Genomic DNA, 27,164 nt, shown 5'->3' with positions numbered 1-27,164 from the left:
AGGGCAAGAAAGAGATATATATATATATATATAGGTGAGGGTCGGGACAGAGGACATAAATGAAATGATTTTATGACACCGCCGGATTTGGTGATTTTCTAGTATTTTTATTTGAATCCAAATGTGGTAAGGACATTTAGAAAATGGAAATAAGAAAGGAGGACTGGAAGGAAGAACTTGAATTTAAAGGAAGAGAAGAGAAGATTTAGAATGTGAAAGGAGGACATGGAAGGAAGAACTTGAAGAAGAAAGAGAAGACATTAGATTGTTTTTAAATTTTAATTATCCCTCTCTGACGCTACCCCACTACCCCTTTATTTCTGGCATTACTTAACCGTGGATATGGACATGCATGCCCACCACCGACAGCTATTCCCAGCTGTCAATATTGTTTCTTCTTATTTTATAAGGTAAACTTTTGAAAACTTTCCCTTGAACTATAACGCTTGTCGAAATGTCTATCATAAATTATTTTTTCAGACAATTTAACCATCATAGACTATTTTAAATAGGTCAATTTAGCCCATACCGTTAGTTTTCATGTAATTTCATCCAATTTTCTCGTTAAAAATAATTAAATCTTTAAAAACTTAAAAAACACAAAATACAAAAATTTTAAAAACCCTAGCAATCAACGTCGTTCCCCACCTCATCTCCCAAAAACTCAATTTAGCCCTAACCTTTAAAACTCAAATCACCCAACCCAGGAAGGAGAAGAAATCCCTAAACTCCAAATTGGTACCACATCTTAAGGGGTACGTAACTGGATTAGGAAAAATATATATATATATATATATCTCTCTACTTAGCTATTGCTGGAAAGAGTAAACTGAAGAAGAAGGCATATGGATTTTATATCTTGATCCTGCCTTTTGGTTATCGGAGTAAAAAGAATCTCCTGTCAACAAATTGTATTGTGTCAGAATTCCCTTTCAAGATTTCTCGAGTCCTTGGCTATGGAGGGGATCAACTTCTCTTGAGTTGTTGCAATGCCAAAATTGCAAATGAGGCAGCAAGTATTGCGTCAGCAGTAAGATGGGGTTATGCCGACCATTTTGGCTTCAAAAAAGCAAACAGCAACTAATAAAATTTAGCTGGTTTACTTTTCTTCTTCTTTTTTCTATTTTGAATTTTTTTTTTTTGTTTTTACATTTTATTTTTATTTTTTCAATATTGGACTTTGTAAAATGACAAATTTACCCTTATAATTGACTGAAAATTGAATGGAAGCGTAGAAACTTGACGGTAGGTGCTTAAATTGATGATAAAATTTATTATAAGGGCTAAATTAGCTGAAAAAATAATTTATGATGGACATTTCAACAATCATTATAGTTCATGGGAGTTTTCGGCACTTTACCCTATTTTATACTAGCTTTTCATTATAAAAATATCTATGTAAATATTATTCTACGAGAGTCCTATATTTTAACAATAATCTACTGATTAATTATCCAAACTCTAAAGAAATGAACATCACTTTTACACAATAATTTGTTTTCAAAGTTTATTAGTATTTACATAAACGAGTATTTGAAACACATATGTATGTGATATTTGTTAAATTTCAGAGAGATAAGTCAACGGCTCATTACTAACAATATCAATATTGTCCCTAACTTAACTACTTATATAGCATAATAAATATAAAGTTTTATCACAAAAGATATCGATGTTATTAATAATGAGATCACTTATTATATATTATAATTTATTTAATCAAGTATCCGATATTTGTTATTAAAAAAGATCTCTTGCATTAGTTAATGGAAGTCCCCAAAAACGCGATTATTGCTACCATTTTTTTTCTTAAGAAAACATCTGCAATGTATTATAAATTGATGGATATCCAAATGCGAGAGACAATGAACACTCCCCTATGTAAATATGTGGGATTTAATAAAAAAAAAGGATAGGCTTCATCAGCAAGCACGTGTTGGAAGCAGAAGGTGGCGGTGGTGGAGGCCCACCATTTTGATATTGGGGGGTTGCATGGGAAAAACAAAAGATTTTGCACAAGAAAGAGTACCAAGCCGTACGATGCGCCACTTGTTGTGAGGAAAGTACGTCCCCCTTTTGCCTTTTCCTTTTGTTTTGATTGATTCATAATCTGACGTGATTCTCTTGATACATCACATTACTTTCGAGAGGAAAGGCTTTTGAATATCCTCATGCAAAATGTTACATTACCTTAATTATTTTTTAGAGTGGCATCTAGTTTAAGAGAAGAATTTTGACACCGCAAGTTTGTAGGTGATTTTTGATCGTTGATTTACTTTGGACTACATATCCATTGTATCAATGTTTGATATTCGTTTTCTTTTTCTCGAAACAGACGTTAAATTTAGAGGTTTTTTTCTTATTCTTCTGCGTAATCTTCTTTTCTTTGTGCTCCCTCTTTACCTTTCCATATGAATTCCCTTGATAACATCATCAACCATGCTCTATAATATTGGTACGAAATCAAATTAAGATACAGCAAAGCTTGTGGGACTTTTGGCCTTAGCGAGAGAGATGCCTCGAATCACGTGACATATATGACAGCAAAAATGGTGATCCCGATATTTAACGCATTTTCTTTTCTCAAAGTAACCCACCACAGTGCATGCATGTGCATGCTCATGTGCTCATTGATCCTGATTAATTAAAAAACAATTCAATTAATTATTTAATTATTGGCGTCAATTGATCCATCATCATATATTTCTGCCAATACCCCCGTATATATTCTCTGGACAAGTGATTCTGATTCTCTCAATTTTCAAATGGAATTAATTAATTAAGAAAATAATTAATAATAACAATCAAGTTACCAAGAAAAAAACAGTATATTAATTTGGGCTATGTCGGTGGATATGGGCTGTGGGCCAGGCTCGCATCACTTCTTAATAAGTGAGATATCAACTTTGGGCACGTGTTCTGCGTCCGTGATAGGAGACACTTCTCTGATGAGACGGCCCTTTTGCATGCAAAATTTGGACTTTGTTCTTCTTCTGTGTTTCGTTTCCATTGGTTGTAAGACTTCAATATATATATATTTTTTGAAGTTATAAATTTCTGCAATGGGCTTAACAGGTTCAAAAAATTTCAATTCTCAGAAGAATCCTCAAACTCCAACATTTATTTTTTGTGTGTATATAAATCTGTATATCAGTTGTTTTTTTAATTCGGATGTCTGACGTTATTATCATGTGGACGGTATTGTAAACGGAGAGAAAAGAGGAACGGGTAGTAGAAAATATATGGTGTCAACACTATAACAACATCCTAACATACAACATAAAAGAACAATCTAAAGAATAATAAGCATAATTTCCTCTTAACTTTGACATGTTATAGACTTGTATTGTGTCACTTGGTCAACATAATGTGTTCACTTCTTTGTATTTAAATTCGATTATCCTCATCTATACTTTCGGCTATTGTTTATATTAAAAAATAAGAACAAAAAACTTTGGTATTGTGTTCGCTTGGCATCAATTGCTAAAAGTTTTTGTTAAAAAGATAACTAAATGAAGTTATGAAGGAGGTAATCTTGCCCAAAAACCTCATAACAAATAAGAAGCTCTTAAATAGATTATCTGAATCTGATTGATTAGACAATAAAAAATCATATTAATTCTTCTAATAGTCATGAAATGGCTGGTAAATGAAAAAAGGGTCATGAAATGGGGGACGCCACGTGACTTGGTGAGTCCGTACAATAACTAGCGAGGCATTGCAGCATATGGCCATGTAGAACTCACATGCCTTGGAGTTTATATTGTATTATAATACAAAAAAAGATCACAAATTCACAATCATGATCCTCTGTGATCACATGGATTTCAGAGTTTAGTTTAGGGTGAGTTCTTCCGTCTCTATCTGCTATGCTAAGGATAATATTTGTTATGAGAAAAGTAAACTCTTAACTAGTGTAAGAGAGAGAACACTCCTAGCCCCACCCAAAAAGGAGTGGTGACTGCCATGAGTTTGGTCCCATCTTCCTCTTTCTTTACTTTTCTCTCAACATCCTCCCCTTCGCATCCCCTTTGCTCCCCCTTTCAGCTTCATCTTCCTCTCTATTTCGTTGTCTCGTTTATGACATAATTCCATAACATATTTATGAGGATCTATCCTTTTCAGTGTATGTGCTCGATTTGTCAAAGAGGAAAATCGATTGGTATAAATTTGTTATCTTTTAGTGCTTGCGGACAATGAGTTGGTTTTGTGACAACAAGGTTGCAATCCGATTAGTTTAGTTTCTTTATTTTTGGGATAAGTCGCACAAACTCTTTTCGGGTTTTCTCTTTTGTGAGAGTTTTTCACATCTTTTTTGTGAGAGTTTTTATTTGTATTCTTATGACTTGGTTTTTCCAAGCTTTATCTCTTTTTAATTGTTAAGAGTTTGCAATCTTAATTTAGATGCCTATGCCAGAGTTGAGTGATCATTAGTGGATGCACAACAGATTCTCTTAATGTTGAGTTTAGATTTCTCCGTAATTTTAATGGCCTTTTGTGGCTAATGGCTTATTTAACTAAATTATGAATACAATCCCACAATTTCTCAACAACAACAAAAACAAAAACTAGTTTAATAAAGACCATTAGATCTTCTATAGAAAAAAAGTACCATTAGATATGCGACTATTCTTTTTCTATATTTACTAATACAACTTGTAAGGAATTTGTCACTACACGCATCAAGTTTTTCACCAAGTTTTTGTTAGTCTACTAATTTGTAATTCAGTCATTTATATTCAAATTTCTAACAGATCATTTGGTGGATAAACCATGAAAAAAAACTTGGTGCTTCTAGTATTACTACTCCTAGAGTAGATTACTATACTATTATGCTCAAAATAATACAAATTTGTAAAGTCAGACTGATTTATGTTGTGCGTCTTTCTCTATTTGTAAGAAACAATGCCTATTCTCTTGTAGTCCAAATGGGTGTCTTCAGTTGTGTTAAGTGCTTGAGTTGAAGAATTCTCATTACTACATCACGATTCCTAAACTCATTTACGGATCGTATATATGAATTAGTCAGTTGGCCAGTTGGCCATAGCAGTGATCCCGCCTCTTTACTCCCAAATTTGAGTCCTCCCATAGATTAGATTGATTGTATTAACAAAACAAAATTTCTGGGCCGGCCTTGTCAGTATTAATCCATCAACTCCATTCAGACTGGACCATGGAAGATTTCGCAATCTATCTGGGCCGGACCATACAAAATTAAAAAGATTTTAGCTTTCCTTAGAGTTTTGAAGCCCTTGTATAAATTCGTCATTTTTTAAATAAGAATTCCTAATTATCTCCAACCTTTCAAGTTTCAACCGCCAATTATCCAGTTGACAAAAACTACCAGTGCCAGCCATGAACTCGAAAGCTCAAAACTTCAACACCATTCCCTCTCTCACAAAAACCCCGAATTCAAATGGCCACGTGTCTCCCATTCGGCACCATCCCCTTCCCCCACTCCCCCCGCCCCGCTAAGATCACCTGCTCATCCACGACAGCCCAATCACAGCTCGCCAAGCAGCACCTCCTCAGCCTCATCTCCGATCAGGATCGAGGCCTCAAGACACAGAACAACCCCGCAAAGCTCACCTCAATCGTCAGCGCCATTGACGACTTGGCTGCTCTGGGAAAAGATAGTATCACCACCGGCGGGTCGCTGTCGGCCACGTGGCGGCTGCTCTGGACCACGGAGAAGGAGCAGCTCTTCATCATCCAGAACGCTTCCTTGTTCGGCACGCGAACCGGCGACGTTTTGCAGGTCATCGATGTTGAGCAAAGGGTTCTCAACAATGTCATCACTTTTCCTCCAGATGGGGTCTTCTTCGTCCGCTCTGATATCGCCGTCGCTTCAAAGCAGAGAGTCAATTTTAAGTATGCATTGGTATTTCGTATAGTATGAACCAAAAAATAATTTAAAAAATTGGAACTTTGGGAATTTTTCTTTTCTCTGTATTAATTTTTATGTTTTGGTGTTGCTTTGTAATTAGTGATGTTGGGTTGTGCTAGATTTACAAGTGCGGTTCTACGAGGGAAGAATTGGGAGATTCCATTGCCACCGTTTGGGCAGGGTTGGTGAGTTCTTTTGCTTTATTTTGTGATATTAACAAATACCCAAGTGATTGCTGGTTTTGTTTGTGTAGTTAGAAATGTTAAAATTCACTTACAGATAGATAATTTGCCTCTGTTTATCAATGCCTTTATAATTTCATCTTCAATGTCTCTGTTTATGTTAGCTATTAGCTTGTTTTCCTTGCTTTGTTCTGTTAAATTATATGAGAGTGGACTTATTATAAGTGCATTCTGGTATTTTTCTCCCCTTTTGAAACAAATGGGAAATAGCAATGACAGGCCATAGTCCATAGAGGTGGGATAACTTTCTGCCTTTCTATCCCTCACTTTCCATGATTTAAACCCAAGTACTCCTCAATAAAGGGGGAACATAATCACTTAGTTGCAAGTGCCAATGATTGGAAATCTTTAGGATTCTTCCTGCCAACAATAGGTTATTCTCATCACTGCTCACCTCCCAGTGAAATTTCTATTTATGAAAGCTGCACTCCCTTTAAATTTTGTGACAATGTCTGAACTGAATTCTCACAAGTTTCTTGGTTTGCTTGGAATGAGCCCTCTTTAATTTTCTCTATTTTTAATTATTTTGAGGTGATTTTGAGGTGCAGCATAGAACTGTTTTGAAAAGAGAGGCTTACTTTGTAATTTGGGATTTAACTACTAAAGGAGCATGCTTGTCCATCTCGTTTATTATGTAGGAAGTGAGCTTGCTTATTATCTGAGCGTGCCATGTGCTTGAAACCAGCCTCAAATATCAGATGAATATAAACTAACTTGAGCCCTGCCCTATTTGTTTCAGGCCTATTCCTTGATATCAAAATCAAATGTTGGCTTGTAGAAGCAATTTTAAATACCTATTTGTTAAGGATTATCAATAATTTCTTTAGGTCGTTGGATTAAGTAGCATCACTAATTTTGGAATTCAGCTTATTGTCTGGCAGAGAGTTGCTAAACTTTGGGTTTTTTTTTCAAGACCATAGATTGTAGGGAAATAACTTTATTCATAATTGTTCAGGCTTGATTTTCTCTCACAAGGCAGTAATATATCTTCCCCTAATAGGTGATATCTTGTTGATTGTCTTGTGCACCTGGTTTCTTCCAGAATATTCATCATTTCTCTTTCTCCTGCAAGAAAACTGCTGATTCAACTTTTTAGTTGTTTATCTTTCAAAACTAGAAATGAGAAAACTTTGCAGTCTGCCTTAGTTCTATAACTTCTATTTACCCTTGAAAGACAGGAATGCAACACCTGTGATAGGAAATATTATCTACAGGAATACAGCTTGACATGTACAGTTTTGAGGCTTCACTACTAATGTCCTTCTCATTGGTCTAACCTGTTACATTATAGGTTTGACACTGTGTACCTTGATGATGAGATTCGAGTTGTGAAGGATATCAGAGGAGACTATTTGGTTGTGGACCGTGCTCTCTATGCTTGGAAAGAATAAAGAAGAAGTTGTTTGCTACTGACTTCATTGTTGCTATTGGTGCGACATAATGTGAGTTCACTTATTCAAAAGCCATTTATTTGATTAAACCCTAATAGTGTTGTTCTTTATCTGAATGTTACTACTTTCTCATAATTTTCCAGATCTGATCTGTTTGCATAACTTTGGTTTGTTATCCCTAAGAAAACTAGATGATGCTGTAACTTCCGTTAAATTTACATATGATATTTCATCAATCCACAATCCTGTCAATTCCCCTATTTTTGATAAGTCTGGATAGGCTGTTAACCTTTCCATTTTCTGTGAATTTTCCTGTCTCATGCCTATATTTTGTAAAATTATGGGATCATAATTTCTGAAGAGCCAAAGTTACGTACTATCTAGTAAGATTGGAGATGACACGAGTACCACAACAGATTTGGAACTTTGAAGAAAACAATTGTTTCAAGAAGTCAAAATGATGAATTCCAGACCTTTCCACCTGCTATTTGTTTTACATTTATCCCATACTACTTGAGGTTGGCTACATGAATTTATTCTGTCATTCAACTCTAGTTCTCGAAATGTTGTATAAACCATCTTATCAGTTGAGTAATATCAAATCCCTTGATACCCATTGAACCAAATAGTCCTGTAATCATTTTCATGGTTGCACTTGCACATCGTCAAATCCAACTAGGTCACCTTTCCCTCATTAAGGGTATTTTTAACTTCATACAAAGACATTAATTTATCATTTATTTGATTGATGAGAAACACAATCATAGGATATTTTATTAATCCTGTAAAAAATGGTATAAATTACAATTTACAGAGAACAAACTGTCCCTCCAATCCGAAAAATAGCAAAAGGAAAGAATGGAATGTCCCTAAATATCTCTCACTTCATTTTGCTCATGGTGTTGGTTGAAAATCATATAGCTTGTTCGAGACCGGCATTCTCTACACATTGTCTAGGATTTTACTCATGGTGTTAATTAGATTATTTTCCCTCTCCTTCCTCCTCTTTGATTTATTCATAAGTCTTTGATATAATGCATCTGCTATTTTCCATGAACAGACTGATGAGACTTGTTGAATGTGGAGCCTGAGATAATCTTGTTTAAAGTCCCACCTCAAAAGCCACTTCCTCACCCAATAAAATAAAGAGAAGACTTCAGTGATGATGCAATCGCAGGCAAGAGCAAAAGGGATATGAGGGATATGGGGAGGAAATCACAATTCTATGATTACGCACTAATAGACGTGCCTGCAAATTTTGTCTCCCATGGCTTTGGATCATCACTCATTCATTTATAATCATATATACATATATATTATGTGGCTTGGGATTCAGCAAATCTTGTCTATGATTTCCCATTTCTCCTTTTTCAAAATTGTACTTGGGTAAGGTGCTGTGATTTACAACACAACAGCAAAGTGGATGAATCTTTTTGGCTTAGATTTAGCGGCAAAGTATCCTAATAAGAGCTTGATTAAAAAGAAAAAGGAAAAAGACTATCAGGGGCACAAAGATGGGATAAAAGTCCCCAACTTTACAATTTCCTTTTCTGTTTTTGCTGAAGTGTGAATTTGATTTACACAGATGAGTTCTGATACCAAATTTATCTGTATTGTTTGTGCTTTTTCATCTGGATAGATTGGTTGTTGGGAATTCTTGCACGACAAGTGGTACACAAAATCTGGGCCGTACCCTGGCCGAACTGAACCAAATCTAGTGAGCCCCGCGATTAGGGTCGGTTGTGAAACACATTTAATGTGGCTCACGGGTATATAACTTTAGTTAGTTGAAGGTTACTCTTGTACTCTTGTAAGAGGACCTCCACCCTATTGTGCCATGAGAAAGAATAAAGGTAAAGCAAGGGCAAATACTATTCACTTGAATGGTGACTGTCTTAGCAATTTTTTGATGCATTTCCACATATTATCAAGGGCAACCACTATTTACATGAGATATGAGGAGAGAAATTTATATGGAATTTGGTGTGGGAAGTGAAGAACATGACTAGATATTTATAGAAAAAAAAATTCTTATTTTTTTGATAATTTTTTTGGTATTTAAATTAGTCGTTGATGTATGACATCAACTTGCCTATGCAAGTCTTGCCTTCGAGCTTGCCCAGTTTTGTGAGCCTACTTCTTGCCATGGTAACTTTTCATTTGTGGAGGTTGTTTTTGAAGCCTAGGCCCCTTTTTGCCATGACAAAAGGGGAGGGGTGGAAGTGCTCTAAGGTGAACTTCACATTGTATTTTAATGATTCAAATGATTTTATTTTTTACGTCTTCATTCAAAGATTATCCGGAAAACATTAGATTGGAAGCCATTAAGACTTCTAATTTTGACCAATGAAATAGACAAACCATTTAAGAAAACACTAAAATGACAACTATTTAATTTAGTGGTCAAATTATTCGGGTACAAGTGGGGGTTTCATAGCTACTTTTTGAAAAAATACCCAAAAAATAGACTGGTTGAATCATTGACTTATAATGCGTATCAGGCCTCACAAGGATTATTAGATCCCAAATACATAAATTTACCAAAGTTATTAGTTAATTTTCATATTAGTATCGAGGAGGCGACCCAAGTAGCACGCTTAAGAAAATTCTAATTGGAGGTGGATTTGCAAAGGACCATGTTACTCTTGAAAATGTAGGAGGTTGTAATGGATGGTTAGCTTAACTTTGATCTATAAATGAAGACTTGAAAAATAGACGGTTCAGATTGTTGAAATAAAATTCGTAGTGGACCGCACAAGGCATATGTCTATTTAAGGGATCCCTTAAGAGAAGGGATTGATATACATAAAATTTCAGTTGATGGATCTTTCAAATATGTTGATTAGGGCATTCTTGTGAGCTTACTTGCATTGTATTTCGATAATTTAAACCTTCTATCTTTCATGTATGCCTTCAAATATCATCTCCTTGAATTTGAAAAATTTGACAATTCAATTAATGGTTCTCATTGTTAAGATTTCAGAGGGACGAACCCTTGGCCCGTCACTAGCAACATATAAGACTTTCTATTTTGTAAAGTTTCCGATGTAAGACTATGAATTCTTCAAGACTTCTCCTAACGTGGGACCACTTTTTAGTGAGCTACACTTGCAATCAATTCCACATCGCCCACCCTTTTTTTTTAAAAAAAAACAATAATTTAGTTCAATTTGGGGTTTTTGTTTGATTTGGATTTAATCGGGCCTAGTCAACCGGTCCGCTTTGATACCATGTTAAAATTTCAAAGGGACGACTTGGTTTACCACTAGCAACATCGATATTGTCCCCAACTTAACCATAACCACATGTTTAGCAGGTGTAAGGTTTTATACAAAAGGTCTCAATGTTATTAGGAGTTGAACCATTTATTATATAGGACTTTCTATTTTGTTAAGTTTCCGATGTGGAACTCTGTGTATTCTTTAACACTCATTTTAGTGTTTTCTTAAAGCATAATATTCGTTTATTTTATTGCTCACAACTGTCAAACAAAGTAGAGCAAATATTCAATTATGCTCTAATATGCTCACATCTTTATTCTTCTCCAATATTGAGGTATTTATAAAGAAGTATAACCCTAAATAAAATAGAAAATAAATCCAAACTACAATAGAAATAAATCTATATTGCAATAATACTAAATAATAATTGGTAAGTAATCAACATTCTCACTAAATAAGGAACCAAAATCCTAACTAAGTAAGGACTCACCAACATTTCCACTCAAGCTAGGGCAAAGATGTTTTGCATGCCCAACTTGACAAGTGAGTCATAGAACCCCATACTTAACATTGACTAATCGAACAATTGTACAGAAGTGTGGAGTGAAACAACTGACAAACCAAATCAAAGTTCGTAGTATAAACACAAGAGCAAACCCTAACAAATATGGCACATAGCAGAACACATAAAAGCATAACATATAAACCTTAACACGACATTAGGTAAGGTAGAACACAAACTATGTGAGCACGGGAATAGATAAGGCAAAACACAGTAACCTTGTGAACATGTAGTAGGTAAGGCGGAACATAGAAATTCCGTGAGCACAACAATAGATAAGGTATAACACATAAAAGCAAGGCATTACGTAAGGTGGAACACAGAAACCTCGTGACCACGACAGTAGGTAAGTCAGAACCAGAGGTAAGTGAAAAAAAATATAAGGTATCAACATTCGGCATGGTAATGGATGGCGGGGTGGTGGCAGCGGCGGTAATAGTAAGGAAGGCGACAACGGCAGCAATAACAAGGTAGGCAGCAGCGGCAGCAATAGCAAGGTAAGTGGTAGCTTTGGCAATGGCAAGGTAGGCGGAGGCAACGGCATCAAGGTAGATGGCGAGGGCGGGCTAGGATTATAGGCAACTGCAATGATCAAAAAAATGGTGGCTGAATATGATAACAAATTCTTCCATATCAACTTTAGCTAATTCACGCACACACAACTTCTCTTCAATCATCATCTCCCCTTAAAAAGAAGAGGTTGTCGGAGTAAAAAAAGAGGCAATATCTTCATTAAAAAGAGAAACATATCTTTTTCACTCCCCCTCCCTCCTTCTTGAAGATGAGTGGAGGAGAGTACTTCAATTGCAAGGATAACGCAAGCACAGGTCACAAGAAAACCTAGACTCTTATACCATGTTAAATTTTAAAGAGATGGGTCAGCGGTTCACTACTAATGATACTGATATTGTCCCCAACTTAACCACCTACAAAGCCCAATAGGTGTGAGATTTTATTACAAAAGGCCTTAATAATATTAGTAGTGGAATCATTCATTATATGTTATATTTTATTTTGTCAAGTTTCCGATATAAGACTTTATTTCTATAACAACAACTAGATGTCTTAATGGTTTTCAATGTGTATAATTTTTTGTTTGGATGATTTATGAATGAAGAGTTGAAAAATAGACGATTCAAATTATTGAAGTAAAAGTCATATTAGACCGCACAAGATATCCATTATTTGAGGAATCTTCCAATAAAAAAGGACTATATAGATATATTAGGTAGGTGTCGATTCTAATCATGACTGTATATCTCTATTTTTAAATTCTTTAAAGTGGAAGAGCCATTCTGAAAATGAGGTTTTTGACTATTTAACCTAATTATAACCTTATTTTATTAGTGAGTTGAAGCTTTCAAATCTCACAACAGCAATTATAAAGTATGGATAAAAGAAGTCGAAAATTGTCAACAAAAACGGATCTTCTTTAAGTGGATTTTCACTTATGATTTCTTATGTGATGTCTTTTCACTTCATTTTCATTCTAGTGATGGATGCATAAAGTATTCATATTTTTAAATCCAACAATGAAATGAAGATTTTTTTTTCCTGCCAGCAAGATGATGTTTTTTTTTTCGGCGTAAACTATGATTATTTTTTCTTGTGTTGTGTGATTGACTTGAGCACTAATCTCACATGATCGGAAAAATCATATTCACCATATCTAAGTAGAGCAATTTCTCATGCTCTTGGTTTGGGGTGCCTAAAGTTTTCTCAAATGGGAATTCAGTAATTAAGATGATCAATTTGATGGATGGTAAAAAATTTCAAATTGACAATTAAAACCTAATCACCCCCACTTACATGTGAAGAAAAATGTTCGATTCTTTATTTTTCTCATCACGTGACGTAAAGAAAAGTTGTACACAATGATGATACATAAGTTTGTCTCTTGCATATTTGAAGACAGTCATAAGAATTTTTTAAATAGGTTTCGGATTCAAGTGATTTTTCAAATGCAGAAACTAAATGATCATAAGAATCTTTCAAATGCATATTTCAATAAAATAAAATAAAAACTCAAATAATAATAAAACGTGTTCGAATAGTGTAGTGTTAATCGGGCATACAATAATTTCTCTAATTTATCTCAACATTAGAATGCATGAGCAGATCATGTAGACGTGGGCGGTTGAGATTGTATGTGGGCACTTAAGAATGTCTGCACAATCAGACTAGTGTAGAATTGCCCAAGTATGAAATTTAAAGTGTGGTGCAAATCTTAGGCGGTCCCAATTAATGTGATTCATGGGCTCTGGTCGTCAGCAATGGAATTAAAAGTGGTGCTGCCAAATTGTCCTTCTTTTGGGAAACACTTGAGTGTGGTTGTTGACGTTGCCCTTTTGTTTTGCCACCTCTCTCTGGGACTATTTTGATAAAATTGAAAATATGCAGACAATATAAAAGCATTGGTATTGAGTAGTGTGACAATGTAAAAGATATGTCGAAATTACCATATAAGATCACTAGAAAATACTAGTGTGGCATTTGGTCTCTGTTCAAAATTATCGTCAGTTCAAATTTCACGAACGATAAATAAGTTTTAAAATTAGTATTCTTATGTTGCATACAATATTAAGTAATCATACCGACTAACATGCATCTCCTCTACTTTAGCTAGATGTATATAACTCCCATGATCACTCTAGCTCGCTCGGATCATGTAACCGTGGAAGTAACGTTTTGTGCAACATGATGACTTGAATTGCCACATGCAGGGAGGCTAGCAGCTGGGCTTGGGTCGATCCATCTTTCAATGATTTGATGATGACTTAACTTACTTGGCATATGCATAACCACATTTTAGTTTCATACATACTTTGAGTACACCCCAAAATAGGTACACTCTTACAAATGTTCTTTTCTTTTTATATATAGCCCTGGTCCCCAGAGATAAAACACTAGCTTGCCCTCTGGTAACATGAATGCATGCATGTGCATGCACATATCTATGAATTCGTTGATATAGCATATGCATGCAGTATGCACATCTAGTAATCATGCATGTATGCGACGTGTCTAACATAAGAATTTAATCCATGATGATTAAGAACTGCTGATACAAAAGGAGACGTGGCACCCTCTCCACCTGGGGAATGGAGGATAGCTTTACACATACCATATACGAGTGATCGTACATAATGTTATTAATTCACGTATTAAAATTCATATGTGATGAAATTAAAGTATAACATTAATACATAAGTACACATTTCACCATCCATTCTACTTCACCAATAGAAACCAATGAATTCGTCATTTGCCTGCCTGGATACCTTTTTCTCGATTGCGATTGTGGTGGCCGGTTTGCTCGACTCAATCTTTTGGTTTACATTTGTCCCCTCCCACCCAACCATCTGATTACCTCGTACAATACTGTTACTCCATCACTTGATTATCTTTTGCTGTTGTTGATAATAGTGATAATAATAATTATTATTATTATTTAATCATATAGATTAGGTTTAATTTTCTCATCATATAATTGATTTGATGATTGCTTTTAGATGTGATGACAAAGTAGCTAAATATTTTGAAGAATAATTATGGGCTAGTTAGTTAAGAATGATGGCTAAGTTAGTTTTGTGTCGTTGTTTGTGATAGTTGATTTAATTTAGAGATTAATATCAGATTAAATTTCCTAACCCCACAAGGGATTAGGGGAGGTAGCTTTGCCAACCCACCTATCACCTCCTTCACGATCTTCACCATCACCATCCATCAGCCCCACTGCTAGAGTTTTTTTTTATAAGTTTTTTTATGACAGTTGATGATGATTAGCTCCTTCTGCCGACCTTTCTAATTGATTTGTAACTAATTTATCCATCAACGTGCGTGTTAGGACAATAATAAAGGAAGAAATGTCATAAGAAATGCTAGTCCACAAGATTAATGTTGGCTGAGCGGATCTGAGATGCGATTTTGGATTTATTTAACTTTAATTTGGTGGTGTTTAGTCATTGAAAGCAACTCCAATAGCTCGATTAAGGAGAAATTCCTTTAATCAAACCGTCAAAATTTCTTGATCTATGCTAAGAGAGAGAAAGCAAGTGGCTTAAAAGTAGAACAAATGTTAATTATCAAAACACCCTTAACATTTAAATTAATTATCTTAATCATTTCACAAAATCACGGCAACGATTGCTATTTACGGCGATATTTGCAATGTGAGAGAAAATAAGAAATGATTTACAAACGACTAAAAGAGAAATGGAGAGAAAAGAGAAATACAACGGTCTGCAGAGACAGAGAAGCGAAAGAAGATGAAGAAATTAGGGTTATTGGTGGGTTGATTTGATGTTGAGAGAAGAGTATGATAAGGTTAAAACCCATTTAATAGCATCAATACACGTAGAAACAAATAGCCGGTTTGATTCGGTTTAACACTAATTAATTTTAAAACAAACAAAAAAGGGAACAAAATTGAGCTAATCGGTCTAATTAACCAACTTCTTCGATTTACAGTTTGAAATGCCAAACCCTAGTTTCTTTATCTGCTCCTATGCAGTCATGTCTCACCCAACATACAAAAAAACCAAACAAAATCAAGCTAATGGGTCTAATTTGGCCAACTTCCTCGATCTATAATTTGAAATTACCAAACCCTAGTTTCTTGATCCGCATCCATGCATTCATGTCTTACCCAACATAGGGAAAAGAGTATGTGAGGTGTGGTGGAGAAGATATTTTCCACACACACACCCCAAAAAAAAAAAAAAAAACTTTAATTTCTGAAAAGAGGATAAGTAAGAATAAATGGGTATTTTAAAAATATAAAAGTACATGAAAAAAGAAAACATTAAGTGACAAAAGAATCCCCATAAAAAATTACATTTTCTTCTGAAAAGGGCAAACAGGCACCAGTAATTGGAGGCTGAAACCGGTACTCGCATGCCAATAAATAAATTCGAAATAAAAGCAGACCAAAAGTGAAATCCGGGCCCACTTTGTGCTTATCAGCGACTTGGGGTGAGGTACAATTTTATAATATCGCACATGAGTTGCACATTGAAACCGATCTCTGGCCGTTGGATTGATCTGCTTACGCTCTCTCTTTGCTAGCTTTCAGTCCTTGTTGGACCGTCATGATCACGGTACTGTTTCGTATATTTATACCCCTCGAAGCACTGTAGCAAATCGCAGGTTTACTTTATTTTTAGTGGTGTGGGCTTTGTCTAAAGGTAGCAAAAGCAGCACTGTACGTGGAATTCTTTATATTCCTAATCTATCCAGTACAAATATATTATTGACGGCCATATCCCCTACCTTTATAAGTTGACTAAACTATTAATTTACCCAAGAAAATGTTGACCATACTATTTACTTTTTACCCTTTTACCACACCGCAATGCTTGGAACTTGCAACCGTGATTCTCCAAAAGCGCGTGAAGTTGCTCCCCACTTGTTTTTCCCGACTTTCACATTTTGGATTTACTGTACAATGTGAGAAGGTCAAGGATTTGGTCTAACTTTTAGAAATATCTAGAAATTAATGCACACTTCGGTAAAATAATTTGGTAATATAAGCCAAATTTGTTTAAAGAGGATAAAATGATACGGCCGATAATATTAGAGGAGGGGGAATTGAACTTAAAACTTTGATTATAAGGGTAAATGTTTTTAACCACTTGAGCTGCAAGCTTCTTGTAGATATGATAAAATAATAAAATAACATAATATTATGCATTACGTGTATGTTAATTTCTCACTCACTAATCTTATCAATATTTAAAGATGTTACAAATTCGAATTCCTCATCTCTGTTAGTAAAAACATTAAGTTGTTTTGCAACTTGCAAATATATTATTCTATTAGAAATCCAACTTTGGAGGTAGGCAAAGGTAAGCATTGACGTTTAGTTTGATGGCATGAAGCTTTATTGGTTGGTACTTAGAATAATTCATCAATCTAAAATTTGATGAGGTGGGATGGTTCGACACTGGCTCGCATAACTAGTGAACGAATTGTCTTATTATACACTATAAAATATATATAATCTTAGAATGTAAGCATCTAAATGTGTCAATATGATTTAAACCGTTTTCCTATAAGAAATAATATAATACATTGACTCGCAAATATTTACATTTGAATATTTAGTGTCGAGTTATAATTATGACGACGTATTACATATTCTTTATTCATAATAAATCTATTTAAAGTGGAGTATCTTGTTCGTAATGAAATTTAAATTTAATTATTACCTAAAATTCCCAATGAGTTCCCATCGTGCATTTGAGTATTGATGAAGGAATGCTTCATGCGCCTATATTCAAGGCAGCCAACAAGTTGTTCTTGCCCCATTTGTTTCAATATAAAAAATGCAGACAGCAACCACATCAAGATGTAAAGTGCAAGTAATTAATATCAATAGAAAAATAGTGACACTGTCTATATATATAAAAAGTTGTTACTAGTGTACGATGAAATCTGAAATGTGGGCAAAAAGTTCATACACATACAAATATATAAATCCAAGTGCGTATATCACACTCAATTAAAGAGGAGCGTAGTGATAGCTATTGGGATGGAACATGCTATTTAATTAATTATTTATTTATTTATTTATGATATGGACATTGAAATGCAAAAGAGAAATGACAGGTAGGGAAGAAGGCAAAGCTCAGCCCGGGGCAGAAGTGTCATTTTCCCACCTCTTTTTTAAGGTTCACCATTCTTCTCCCCTCTGCCCTAACTGAAAACGACTGCAAGCAACCTGTGGTCTACCTGTGTATATATATCCTCCAATATATGTATTTATATTTATAATTATTAATTATTTCATGTATAAACATCGAATTTACACACCGATTTAAAATCATTAGTTCTCATCTCTTCTCTTTATATTTAAGTCTCTCTTTCTCTCTTTCTCTCTCTCTCCTTTTAGTCTCTCTGTATATCTTTTCTCTCTGCTTGGGTTTGGTTTTTTGGGTTCTTGGGTTTGTTCCTGATACAGAGAAAATATTCTGTGTGTTAATTAAAGGGTTCGTAGCTCTTGAATTGCTTCAAGAAAAATCAGCCATGGTGGATCTTCAAACTGTCTGCTGCATGTGTGGTGACGTGGGTTTTCCTGACAAGCTCTTCCGCTGCAACAAATGCCGCAACCGCTTTCAACACTCGTATGGATTTTCACCATCATCACCATAATCATCATCATCATATACATGCCATGCATCATACATATATATATATGGATATATAATATATGCTAGCTAGCTTGTGCATAGATATGTATGTATGTGTGAGTCAGTGGGTGTGTATAAATAGAAATCATGATGTTTTATATCATCACCATCATCATCATGATCATCATGATTCATGTGTGATAGCTACTGGTAACTGAATAGGTAGAAACCCATCTCCATAAAACACCCACCCAACCAACCTATATTATTATTGGTACCATACCATGCACATATATGATGCTCATCATATATAGTACCATAGCAAAACCATCCTATGTCATCATCAACATTTATATGTATATAAACATGTTTATAATGTCATAATCTAATTAATGCTGATACTAAAAATAAATAAATCATTTACTAATTAAGCATGCTACCCATGTGAAATTGTGTTACACTTTTTTTTTTTTTTTGGTGCCTGATTAATTGTGCTTATTATTTACTTTGTGAAACCATTCGCAATCAAATCTCATGAACGACAGTTTGTTTGTTGAATAAATGAAAGAAACAAAACTTAATATATATGTATTCAAATATATGCAGGTATTGTAGTAACTTTTATAGCGAGTACGCGGAGCCAATTGAACTGTGCGATTGGTGCCGAAGTGATCAAGAGAGAAGCACCGCAAGGCACGGTGGCTCTTCCAAGAAATCGAGCATGGTGGGAGGAGTTGAGACCGGAGGCGCTTCGAGCCGGTCCGAATATTCCGGTGACCACAAGATCAAGCAACACGATCATCAACAGCACCGTGATCATCAAGACGGTGGCGGCAGCGGCAGCGGGGAGAAGGCTAGTAAGAACAGCGGCGTGCCGTCACCAAGACCCACTGCACGAAGGTACAAGCTTCTCAAGGATGTAATGTGTTAAGACAGCTTAAGATTGTGTGTGTGTGAGTGTGATATCAAAACAGCTAGCCATGATGATCAGCAGCCTCGTCAAACTAAAAGGGTTTAAGTGTTTATAGAAGTAGATTATGTTAATTATATATATAACTTGTTTTCCATATGGGGGGGTCTAGTGTTTTGTTTTCTTAATTTGTGGTGTGGTTTTTCAGTAATTAAGTTATAAATAAAATAACGTAAGCTTTGTTGGGATCAATGAATGTCATGAGCTAATTAATTTACAAATCAAGAAGCTTTTCCTGCATGAAGTACAAAAAAAAGCTTAATGTCATGTGATAATTAATCAATTAAGGTAGGATTGTTGATGCTAATTAAAATAATACAGATTTGTGATTCTTCTTATCAATTTGATTACCCAAATGTACAAAAAAAAAGGTCGTAGACGACGGATTTTTACGTAGGGAAGAAGTATTTGATTTGTACGTACAAGGAGAGTAGAGTATTTGATTTGTAAAAGTGTAGGGTTTGTCTCTGGCACAGCAGGGGGTTCTTGGGGGAGTTGGAAAGAAACAACTTACTTGCACCCTCCTCTTTGCTTGGTTAAGACTGTGGTGATGAGTGAGGAATTGAATGCCTTCTCACCAAAGAATTCATAGTACCTAAAGCTGCTAACTTTGACAGATTCATTGAAGGACGGCCTTTAATAGATAGCTAGGCCCTCTCCATTATTGTCACCAATATGAAAAGAGTCATGCTAGAGATACTTTAATACCAACATATTATCTCTAATAAGTAGAGCCTACTAATACAATAGGTTTCACGCCTATTAGAGAGATATCATAGTTAGTATCTAAAGTTGATATCTCTAACATTTTCTATATAAAAAACTAAGGAAGAAATATATATATATATATATATATATATGTTTTCTCCCAAGATTTTTCTTTATTTTGTTGTTTTTGTTTGTGAGGGAGTGCTTGGAATTTGAGGGTTGGAGATGTGAAATTTGAGTGGATGTTGTTGCTTCCTAGGCCATTCATTTAAATCATGAATTCTTAATCATTTTTTCTTCTGCTTACACATGCTCGTTTCTGAAATATCTCCAAAGTACACAAGCTGATAAGGTCTCTTCCACTGTACGTGTTTTGGCCATTTATGAGAAAGCAACAAAACTCCTCCTCATTGGGGGTCTCTTGAATTGACAATGAAGCCATCCTTTTTCTGCCATATCCAATTCTATTTTCTTCTTATTTCTTATTATTATTTCTTATTATTTTTATTCTCTCTGGTTGATTGGACTTACAAACACTCAATAAATTACACACAAATCATACCAAAAAGTCATCAGAGCTTTCCCAAAATATCAGTCAACAAATAGTCCGAATATATTATTTAACAGAATAGACTAGAAATGAAATAAAGAAAATAGTGTCGCATCATCTAAGAATTCTTTTTTTTTTTTTTTTTTTTTGGTTTTTTGGTGGAACATCATCTAAGAACTCAAACTTACATATTTTGATTTGAATTCTGTACAATTACTTTAAATTATTTGTTCGTAAGAGACATTCATCGCTCTGTTTGAGAGTTCTTTTGAAACAGCTAAAAATATTTCTAACAACATTTGACAGAAAAACTTAGAAGTGCTTCAAAGTCATAAACGTGCTTTCTAGATAAGCACATAATGTGCTTCTTCAGAAAGCACTTCAAGATGCTTTTCCATGAAGCACTTGAATTTTTTATATGAAAATTTCAACATTTTTATAATAAAAGCACTTTTACTAGAAGCGATTATAAACAAAAGTGCTTCTTAAAAAAAATTCCCAAACGAGCCCAACTCTATCATATTACTCTCTCTCTCTCTCTCTCTCTCTCTCTCTCTCTCCAAACAACATCAATTGGAATTTAAAAGTTTAATATTTTGTTTTGATGTCTATACAATTACTCAATAGAAAATGAAGTCCTAGAAACATGGCTTTAGCCAAGTTGGTTAGAGAGAATGTGCTCCATATTCTGCATATGAATTCGACTCCCCCTCCTATAGTTTAGATTAAATTAAAGTATCGTTTGTATAATAAAAAAATGAAGAAGGAAACTAACTAAAAATAATACATGATTTACCAAAGAGACGTTTCCTCCATTGGTCCACACTTTCCTTTGTTTCCAAACTGTCATTAAGATGGGTCACATGGTTTGCTTCGCCTTCATACCCTCAACCTCCTCTTATCCCACTTACAAGCAAAGCTGCATCAGTAAGTTGTATTTGCAGTTTCTAGCAACAAAGCACATGAAAGTAGTGCTATTTTCGTTCGTTCCAGTACAACCCCAATCCTTCGTTCTATTTGATTCCCTTACTTATTTTGAGCTGCACCGAATTAGTAACAAAGAATGATTAGTAGAAAGCATATATGCTTATCGATCTTCAATGTATATCTTCTTTCATAAAAGATCGTCACTAATTTGTTTCTCTTAATGGGAACGGATTCTCTATGGTTATCTTGAATTTCCTTGATTTTCAATCTAGTTGTTACAAATTCAATGGATTTAGCAATCTTACGTAGCTCGACAAGAACTAATTTGATCAGTGGTCTGTATTCACAGTTTGATAAAATAACATTTTTCTATGTGTTAGAAATTTGATGTCTATTTGAGCTAAAATTTGACGGTTTGATATTCAAATTTTAAGAAAGCACTTCTTATTTTATTATTAATCAAAGTTATCGATGATATGAAATCATATATATCCAAATATACACTCGTGATTAACAAGTATTATTGCAAATAACATATTAGAGTTCTTGGCTACAAAATAATACTAATCTTGGATAATTTTATTTTTTTGTTCTCTCTTGGTGATGTTAATATATGATGGTTTGCGTGATGATTTGGGGCAATTAACATGTCAAAATTCTAATTTCTAAGCATGTGGGCATTTCCTCTACGCTAACATCCAGAGAAAATTAATTGGGTGTCATCTTCTTGATCACAAAACCAAGAATATCTTCATTCACGTACGTATATATAACTTCTTAGAGTGAATTTAGTTGATTGATTCTCTCTCTCTCTCTCTCTCTCTCTCTCTCTCTCTCTCTATATATATATATATATATATATATATCTTATTAATAAGAATTTCAAATCCACAAAACAAAACAGTGTCGTCTAATTAACGATAGTTGACCTCTTCAATTAGACAAAAACAAATCTTAATTTGTGGTCTGAAATAATGGATTTTGTAATCAAAGTCTTGGAACACATGGAGTTGCTTTATATCAGCCACTTAGGTTTCATTAATTAACATCGAAATGTCAACTCTCTCTCCACTGGAAATCTTTTCGCGTTTTTAAGTAGTACTTCTCGATGTTGTGATGATGAGGGAAAGTGATCATCACCATCAGAAATGTCCTCTTATGTGTAAAGCAAGTCAAATTAAAGATGTATTGTTATTGTCACGTAAAGAATTTGTAGCTTAAATGATTAAGAGAAGTTATTCTTGCATTCGAAATTTTCTGTCTTAATTCACCTCTGTAAACCAATGTCATTTTTTATTGAGCTAGACCACATCGGCATGTAAAGACTCTTTTAAGCAATTATTTAGTATATCTCTCACCGCCATTATTATAGGTAAACATATAAACATTTACTTGGGTTGTGAGAGATGATCTCAAGTTCACAAACCACATTTTTTATATCATAAAACATGTTGGTCAATTTCACTTGGATTTGTGAAATATATAATATATGACTCTGGCAGGGACACAAATGATTATCACGATGATATAAGGGTTATTAAATATAAGGTACACTAGACAAGATCTTGATAATGGGTTCTTTAGTATAAAGATGTCCACTAGTCAAGCACTTAAGCATTAATTTTTCTTGATTTTATCAGAGTGCATGCGCATGCTACCTAAAGAAAATTCTAAACATGGATTATTTTTTTTCCTATTCTTTTTTAATGCAAATAGACGAAATTGTGACGAAACATTTACTAGGATTCAGAATTAGTAAGTCCAGTGGAAAAGAGTCTTGATTTGTAGGTCAGTGGTCTCATATTCGAACTCCCATGACACATTGATAATGTGTGTGAAAAAAACCTCGATATCCTTGAAGTTTAGACTATCGCTTATATTATATAAAAAATAAAAATTTAAAATTCATGAGCAATAAAGATTTCTTTTTTAATTTTTCTAAATAAATAAAAAATCCTCATGAGGAATATTCAAGATTGTTTGCAAACAAACCAAACCGCACGTCTGAGATAATATATTCTTTTTACACCAGCGATATTAAAAAAGGAGAAATTAAAACGAAAGACCTTGTGTATAAGCAATACCTTTAATCATTAGAGCTACAAACTTCTTTGTCTGTGGGGGATAACTAAAAATTGAAATATGCTTGTAGGTCAAGATATCAATTTTATAAACAGGCACACGCTCACTGACTTTTGAGATGAAAGTTGCTTTCCATCTGAGAAAATGAGAGAGAGAAAAGGGAGCGAAATGAGTTGCCAATGGCCAATGCCATCGACCTCCCAACCACCCACCAATACATTTTTCGTTTTTCTTTCTTGTATCTAATCTACAGATATTATTTTACTCCGCCAGCCTCCACATCTTCCTGCTAGATCTTCTTCTTGTTTGTTTGTTTGTTTTTCTTTAATGACAAATGAAATTCTCTTTATAGATTCATTTTTCTTCAACACTTGCATCATGGTATATGTATACACACACATATATATATAATATGTTGTAATCAATGCTGTCGTCTATAGTCCAATGGGTCCAAACAAATTAATCACATCATTGGCCACCATGTTTTCCTTTATATTGGTTTAAAGAATACCTTTTGATTAAGACTCCGATTTGACTTTATGGCTTGATTTCCCACGTAGGAAAACGATAGAGATCTGGTTGGTGCGCCCAATAATAATGACTAATCACAACTTATATTAAAGTTTTTTTCCATCTACATATTTAGCATCTCGTATACATTGGTTTAAGGTAGCATATGGGTGTGGCACCACAATGTAAAAGTGGGTCAAACTCTCACTTTTCCTTCAAGTGTGCACCCGGGTTCGATTTACGTAAGAGACAATCTTGAGGCAACCCAATATAATACTTCCCCTTCCCCTCCCTAGCAAATGACAAAAAAATACATTAGTTTAAGGTATATTTTAGAGATCAGGTCCAACTGGAGCCCAACTTGATCCAAATTTGATGTCATATAGTGCTGGCCCAAGTTTGCCTATATGGGCTAGGTTGGAGCTCAGCCAAGTTATACCTAGTTTATCTCGAGAATTTTATAGGAACTACCATATTGAAACTTAAATATGGAAGCTCAAATGTGACATTAGTGAACTTCAAAACCTTCTAAAAAGAAAAAGAACAAACCTTTATGCTAATGCAAAAGAGGACCATTATTCTCTCTGATCTGATCTGATCTGGCCCCCCCAAAAAAAAAAAACTGAAAGATATGAAGAAAAAAAAAAAGAAAAAAAAAAGAAAACAAAGTTGTGATGCTAATCAATTACATATGCACAAACAGATTATGATCAAAGCCAGGATGAAATTGGCCCATTTTGATTGTCTAGAAGTTCTGAAATCAACGGCCAAATTTGTCGAAATGTATGACTCGGATAAATCTCCAACCGTATAATTTGGATTAGATCCGTACAGAGCTTGCACTCCTTCAATATCATCACGCTGCAAATCAACCTTTCTATCCCTAGGCTTTAAATTCGGGTACATAATAGCCTCTTTCACCAAACTATGGCCTAACCCTAGCAAATGACCAATCTCATGCGTGGCCACCGACTCCAAGTCCACGGCCACCGGGGACTTCTCCGTCCCAAAGTCCACCGCCCACGTCTCCGCTGCGTCGAGGTGGAGCCGCCCGCTCTCCGGTGAAAACGAGTGGGCTAAAATCCCAAGCACCCCATCGAACGGCTCTCCGTCCCCATGATCACCACTATAAAACCCTATTCTGATGTCTGCGAAGCCATAGTCCTCGGCCTCGGCGAAGCTCACCGGAATCACGGATGCCCATCTGGCAAAAGCCCGTTTGAACACCTGTCGTATATCGGACAAGCTCAAGGAGTTGATCATGTTGTCAGGAGAGAAAGCGTAGGTGAGTGTCATGGGCATCATGGGACGCACCCACCTAGGTTTTCCTGTAAAGTAGACGTAACGTTGTGTGCCATGCAACGTGAAGTGATGATTTGTATGCTCTGATGATAAGATTCCGGTGTCGGGGCTGGCTCTCAGAGCATGGAGGTTGAGGAAGAAGAAGAAGAAGAAAAGGGAGAGGGAGAGGGAATAACTGAATAACAGAGACATGGCAGGTAGAGCCGTTAAAGGGGCTTCGAGGTTAGGGAAGGAAGCTTTAATATAGAAGGACAGATGGAAGATAAGATAGCAGACATCTTATGATAGGGAAATTATAATGGTGTGTTGTGTTTAAGGATGTGGGGTTACTACAAATGAAACATTTTTATCATGATGTGCGAAACATTTCTATTATATATGAGTCAATGACATAATTGTGATGATCATGTGAATATGTGATCCTACTATAAAATGAAGTTTCAAATCTTGTGTTTAAAGGTTTCAAGGAGTGAATTCACCAATATTAAATGTTCCTTATGATCATTTGTCTTAAAAATTTATTTTTGACAAATTTTCTTTTTCGTATTTTTAATCGAGACGACAGAGTTATATGTTCTGATAACATTACTAATCGCATCTCTCATAAGTTTGGAAACCCATTTATAAGACCTGTAATTAACATTTCTTGACAAATAGTTAAAATCGGGTGGAAACCCACTTAGAAGTTAGGGAAATCATTAGCTTTCAAATCCAAGTTTGGTGCATGTATGGTAAGGATAAAAAGGTAGCTAGCTAACTCAAACGTCTGAAATTTGCACTCGTGGTCGTTAGGATTGTGATAATTTTTTTAGGCGTGTGGATGACTCAATCAGTCAAACTCTGAGAAAGCATTTGATTTGAAACAGTTTCATACTTTCTTGTTTGGAAAGTCACAAACAACAACCATGTTAGGCCACGACACAACCAGAGTGTTGCTTCCTGACTACTTTCTATTGAGGCCCAAGTTTGTGTCTAGCTAGCTTGTTCTCAGTTTGTTAGTTCATATATAACTTGTCAACGAAGTACTTGACACTACCAAACCAAATTTTGTAACAGAAAACTGTCTTGGTATACAGTAACTTTTTGCAACCTCAAATTTCCAACTGCTGGTAGTTAGTCTATGCTGTTCCTGCTGGAAATTATTTCCCTTTACAGAACAGCAATTGATAGGCCAACCAATATAACAACCATGGACCAGTTAGTCATGGAATTAATAATATGTGTGCTTCCGTTTTATTATCAATTTTATGTTTGGCTGTCTTAACTTGTTCACCAGAAAAAGGAAAAACAATCCCAAACTACAGGAAGCTTTTACAAGTCTGGCAATGGAGGAAAATTTATCAAAGGTATCTGACCATCAAGATCTAACTCATCAATGGCATTCGAGCCAACTTTCGAGTGAATAAGTTCAAATGTGAATGTCAATGTGGTCTAACTTAGTGGAAAGGGTCTTGATTTGCAGATCAGTGGTCTCACTAGTTTGACCCTCCATAACACATTGATAATGTGTGTGAGAAACTCTCTTATTTTCTTGTAGTTTAGACTATTGTTTGTATTAAAAGAAAATATTAGAATGTGAACATTTAATTTAAAATTAATTAGTAATAGTGGAGTATGAATTTCCAGGTAGTAAGCAAATCTGGGCTCGACTTGTTTCTGTTGGGCTTATATTTTCATCAACA

At 35.0% G+C, this 27,164-nt stretch overlaps 3 protein-coding genes across 3 annotated transcripts; 2 read left to right on the top strand and 1 right to left on the bottom strand.

The window, feature by feature from the left end:
* The first annotated feature begins 5,311 nt into the window (after nt 1-5,311).
* On the top strand, nt 5,312-9,125 carry LOC103331689 (Plastid-lipid associated protein PAP / fibrillin family protein). The gene is made up of 4 exons (XM_008234335.3): nt 5,312-5,871; nt 6,007-6,072; nt 7,421-7,571; nt 8,581-9,125. Exons 1-3 carry the CDS (start codon nt 5,417-5,419, stop codon nt 7,518-7,520), a joined length of 621 nt encoding a protein of 206 aa, XP_008232557.2. The 5' UTR covers nt 5,312-5,416; the 3' UTR covers nt 7,521-7,571; nt 8,581-9,125.
* Nucleotides 9,126-18,141: 9,016 nt separating this feature from the next.
* LOC103331688 (zinc ion-binding protein) lies at nt 18,142-19,595 on the top strand. The gene is made up of 2 exons (XM_008234334.2): nt 18,142-18,427; nt 19,040-19,595. The coding sequence occupies exons 1-2, from the start codon at nt 18,330-18,332 to the stop codon at nt 19,362-19,364; spliced, it is 423 nt and encodes a 140-aa protein (XP_008232556.1). The 5' UTR covers nt 18,142-18,329; the 3' UTR covers nt 19,365-19,595.
* A 4,656-nt stretch (nt 19,596-24,251) lies between these two features.
* LOC103331686 (Matrixin family protein) lies at nt 24,252-25,855 on the bottom strand. The gene has a single exon (XM_008234333.3). It carries the CDS (start codon nt 25,672-25,674, stop codon nt 24,862-24,864), a length of 813 nt encoding a protein of 270 aa, XP_008232555.2. The 5' UTR covers nt 25,675-25,855; the 3' UTR covers nt 24,252-24,861.
* Nucleotides 25,856-27,164: the final 1,309 nt, after the last annotated feature.

The sequence above is a fragment of the Prunus mume genome, linkage group LG5 (assembly GCF_029339155.1).
Source record: "Prunus mume cultivar Tortuosa linkage group LG5, ASM2933915v1, whole genome shotgun sequence".
Lineage (NCBI taxonomy): Eukaryota > Viridiplantae > Streptophyta > Magnoliopsida > Rosales > Rosaceae > Prunus > Prunus mume.
The sequence above is the reverse complement of the archived record's forward strand: the minus strand, read 5'-3'. Positions and strand labels throughout refer to the sequence as shown.

What these genes read in the sequence shown, in the direction of transcription:
- LOC103331689 (XM_008234335.3), top strand. Translation starts at nt 5,417, where the DNA reads ATGGCCACGTGTCTCCCATTCGGCACCATCCCCTTCCCCCACTCCCCC. An exon ending in AAGCAGAGAGTCAATTTTAA is followed by an intron (nt 5,872 to 6,006) that starts GTATGCATTGGT and finishes GGGTTGTGCTAG; the next exon opens with ATTTACAAGTGCGGTTCTAC. An exon ending in CCACCGTTTGGGCAGGGTTG is followed by an intron (nt 6,073 to 7,420) that starts GTGAGTTCTTTT and finishes GTTACATTATAG; the next exon opens with GTTTGACACTGTGTACCTTG.
- LOC103331688 (XM_008234334.2), top strand. Translation starts at nt 18,330, where the DNA reads ATGGTGGATCTTCAAACTGTCTGCTGCATGTGTGGTGACGTGGGTTTT. An exon ending in CGCAACCGCTTTCAACACTC is followed by an intron (nt 18,428 to 19,039) that starts GTATGGATTTTC and finishes AAATATATGCAG; the next exon opens with GTATTGTAGTAACTTTTATA.
- LOC103331686 (XM_008234333.3), bottom strand. Translation starts at nt 25,674, where the DNA reads ATGTCTCTGTTATTCAGTTATTCCCTCTCCCTCTCCCTTTTCTTCTTC.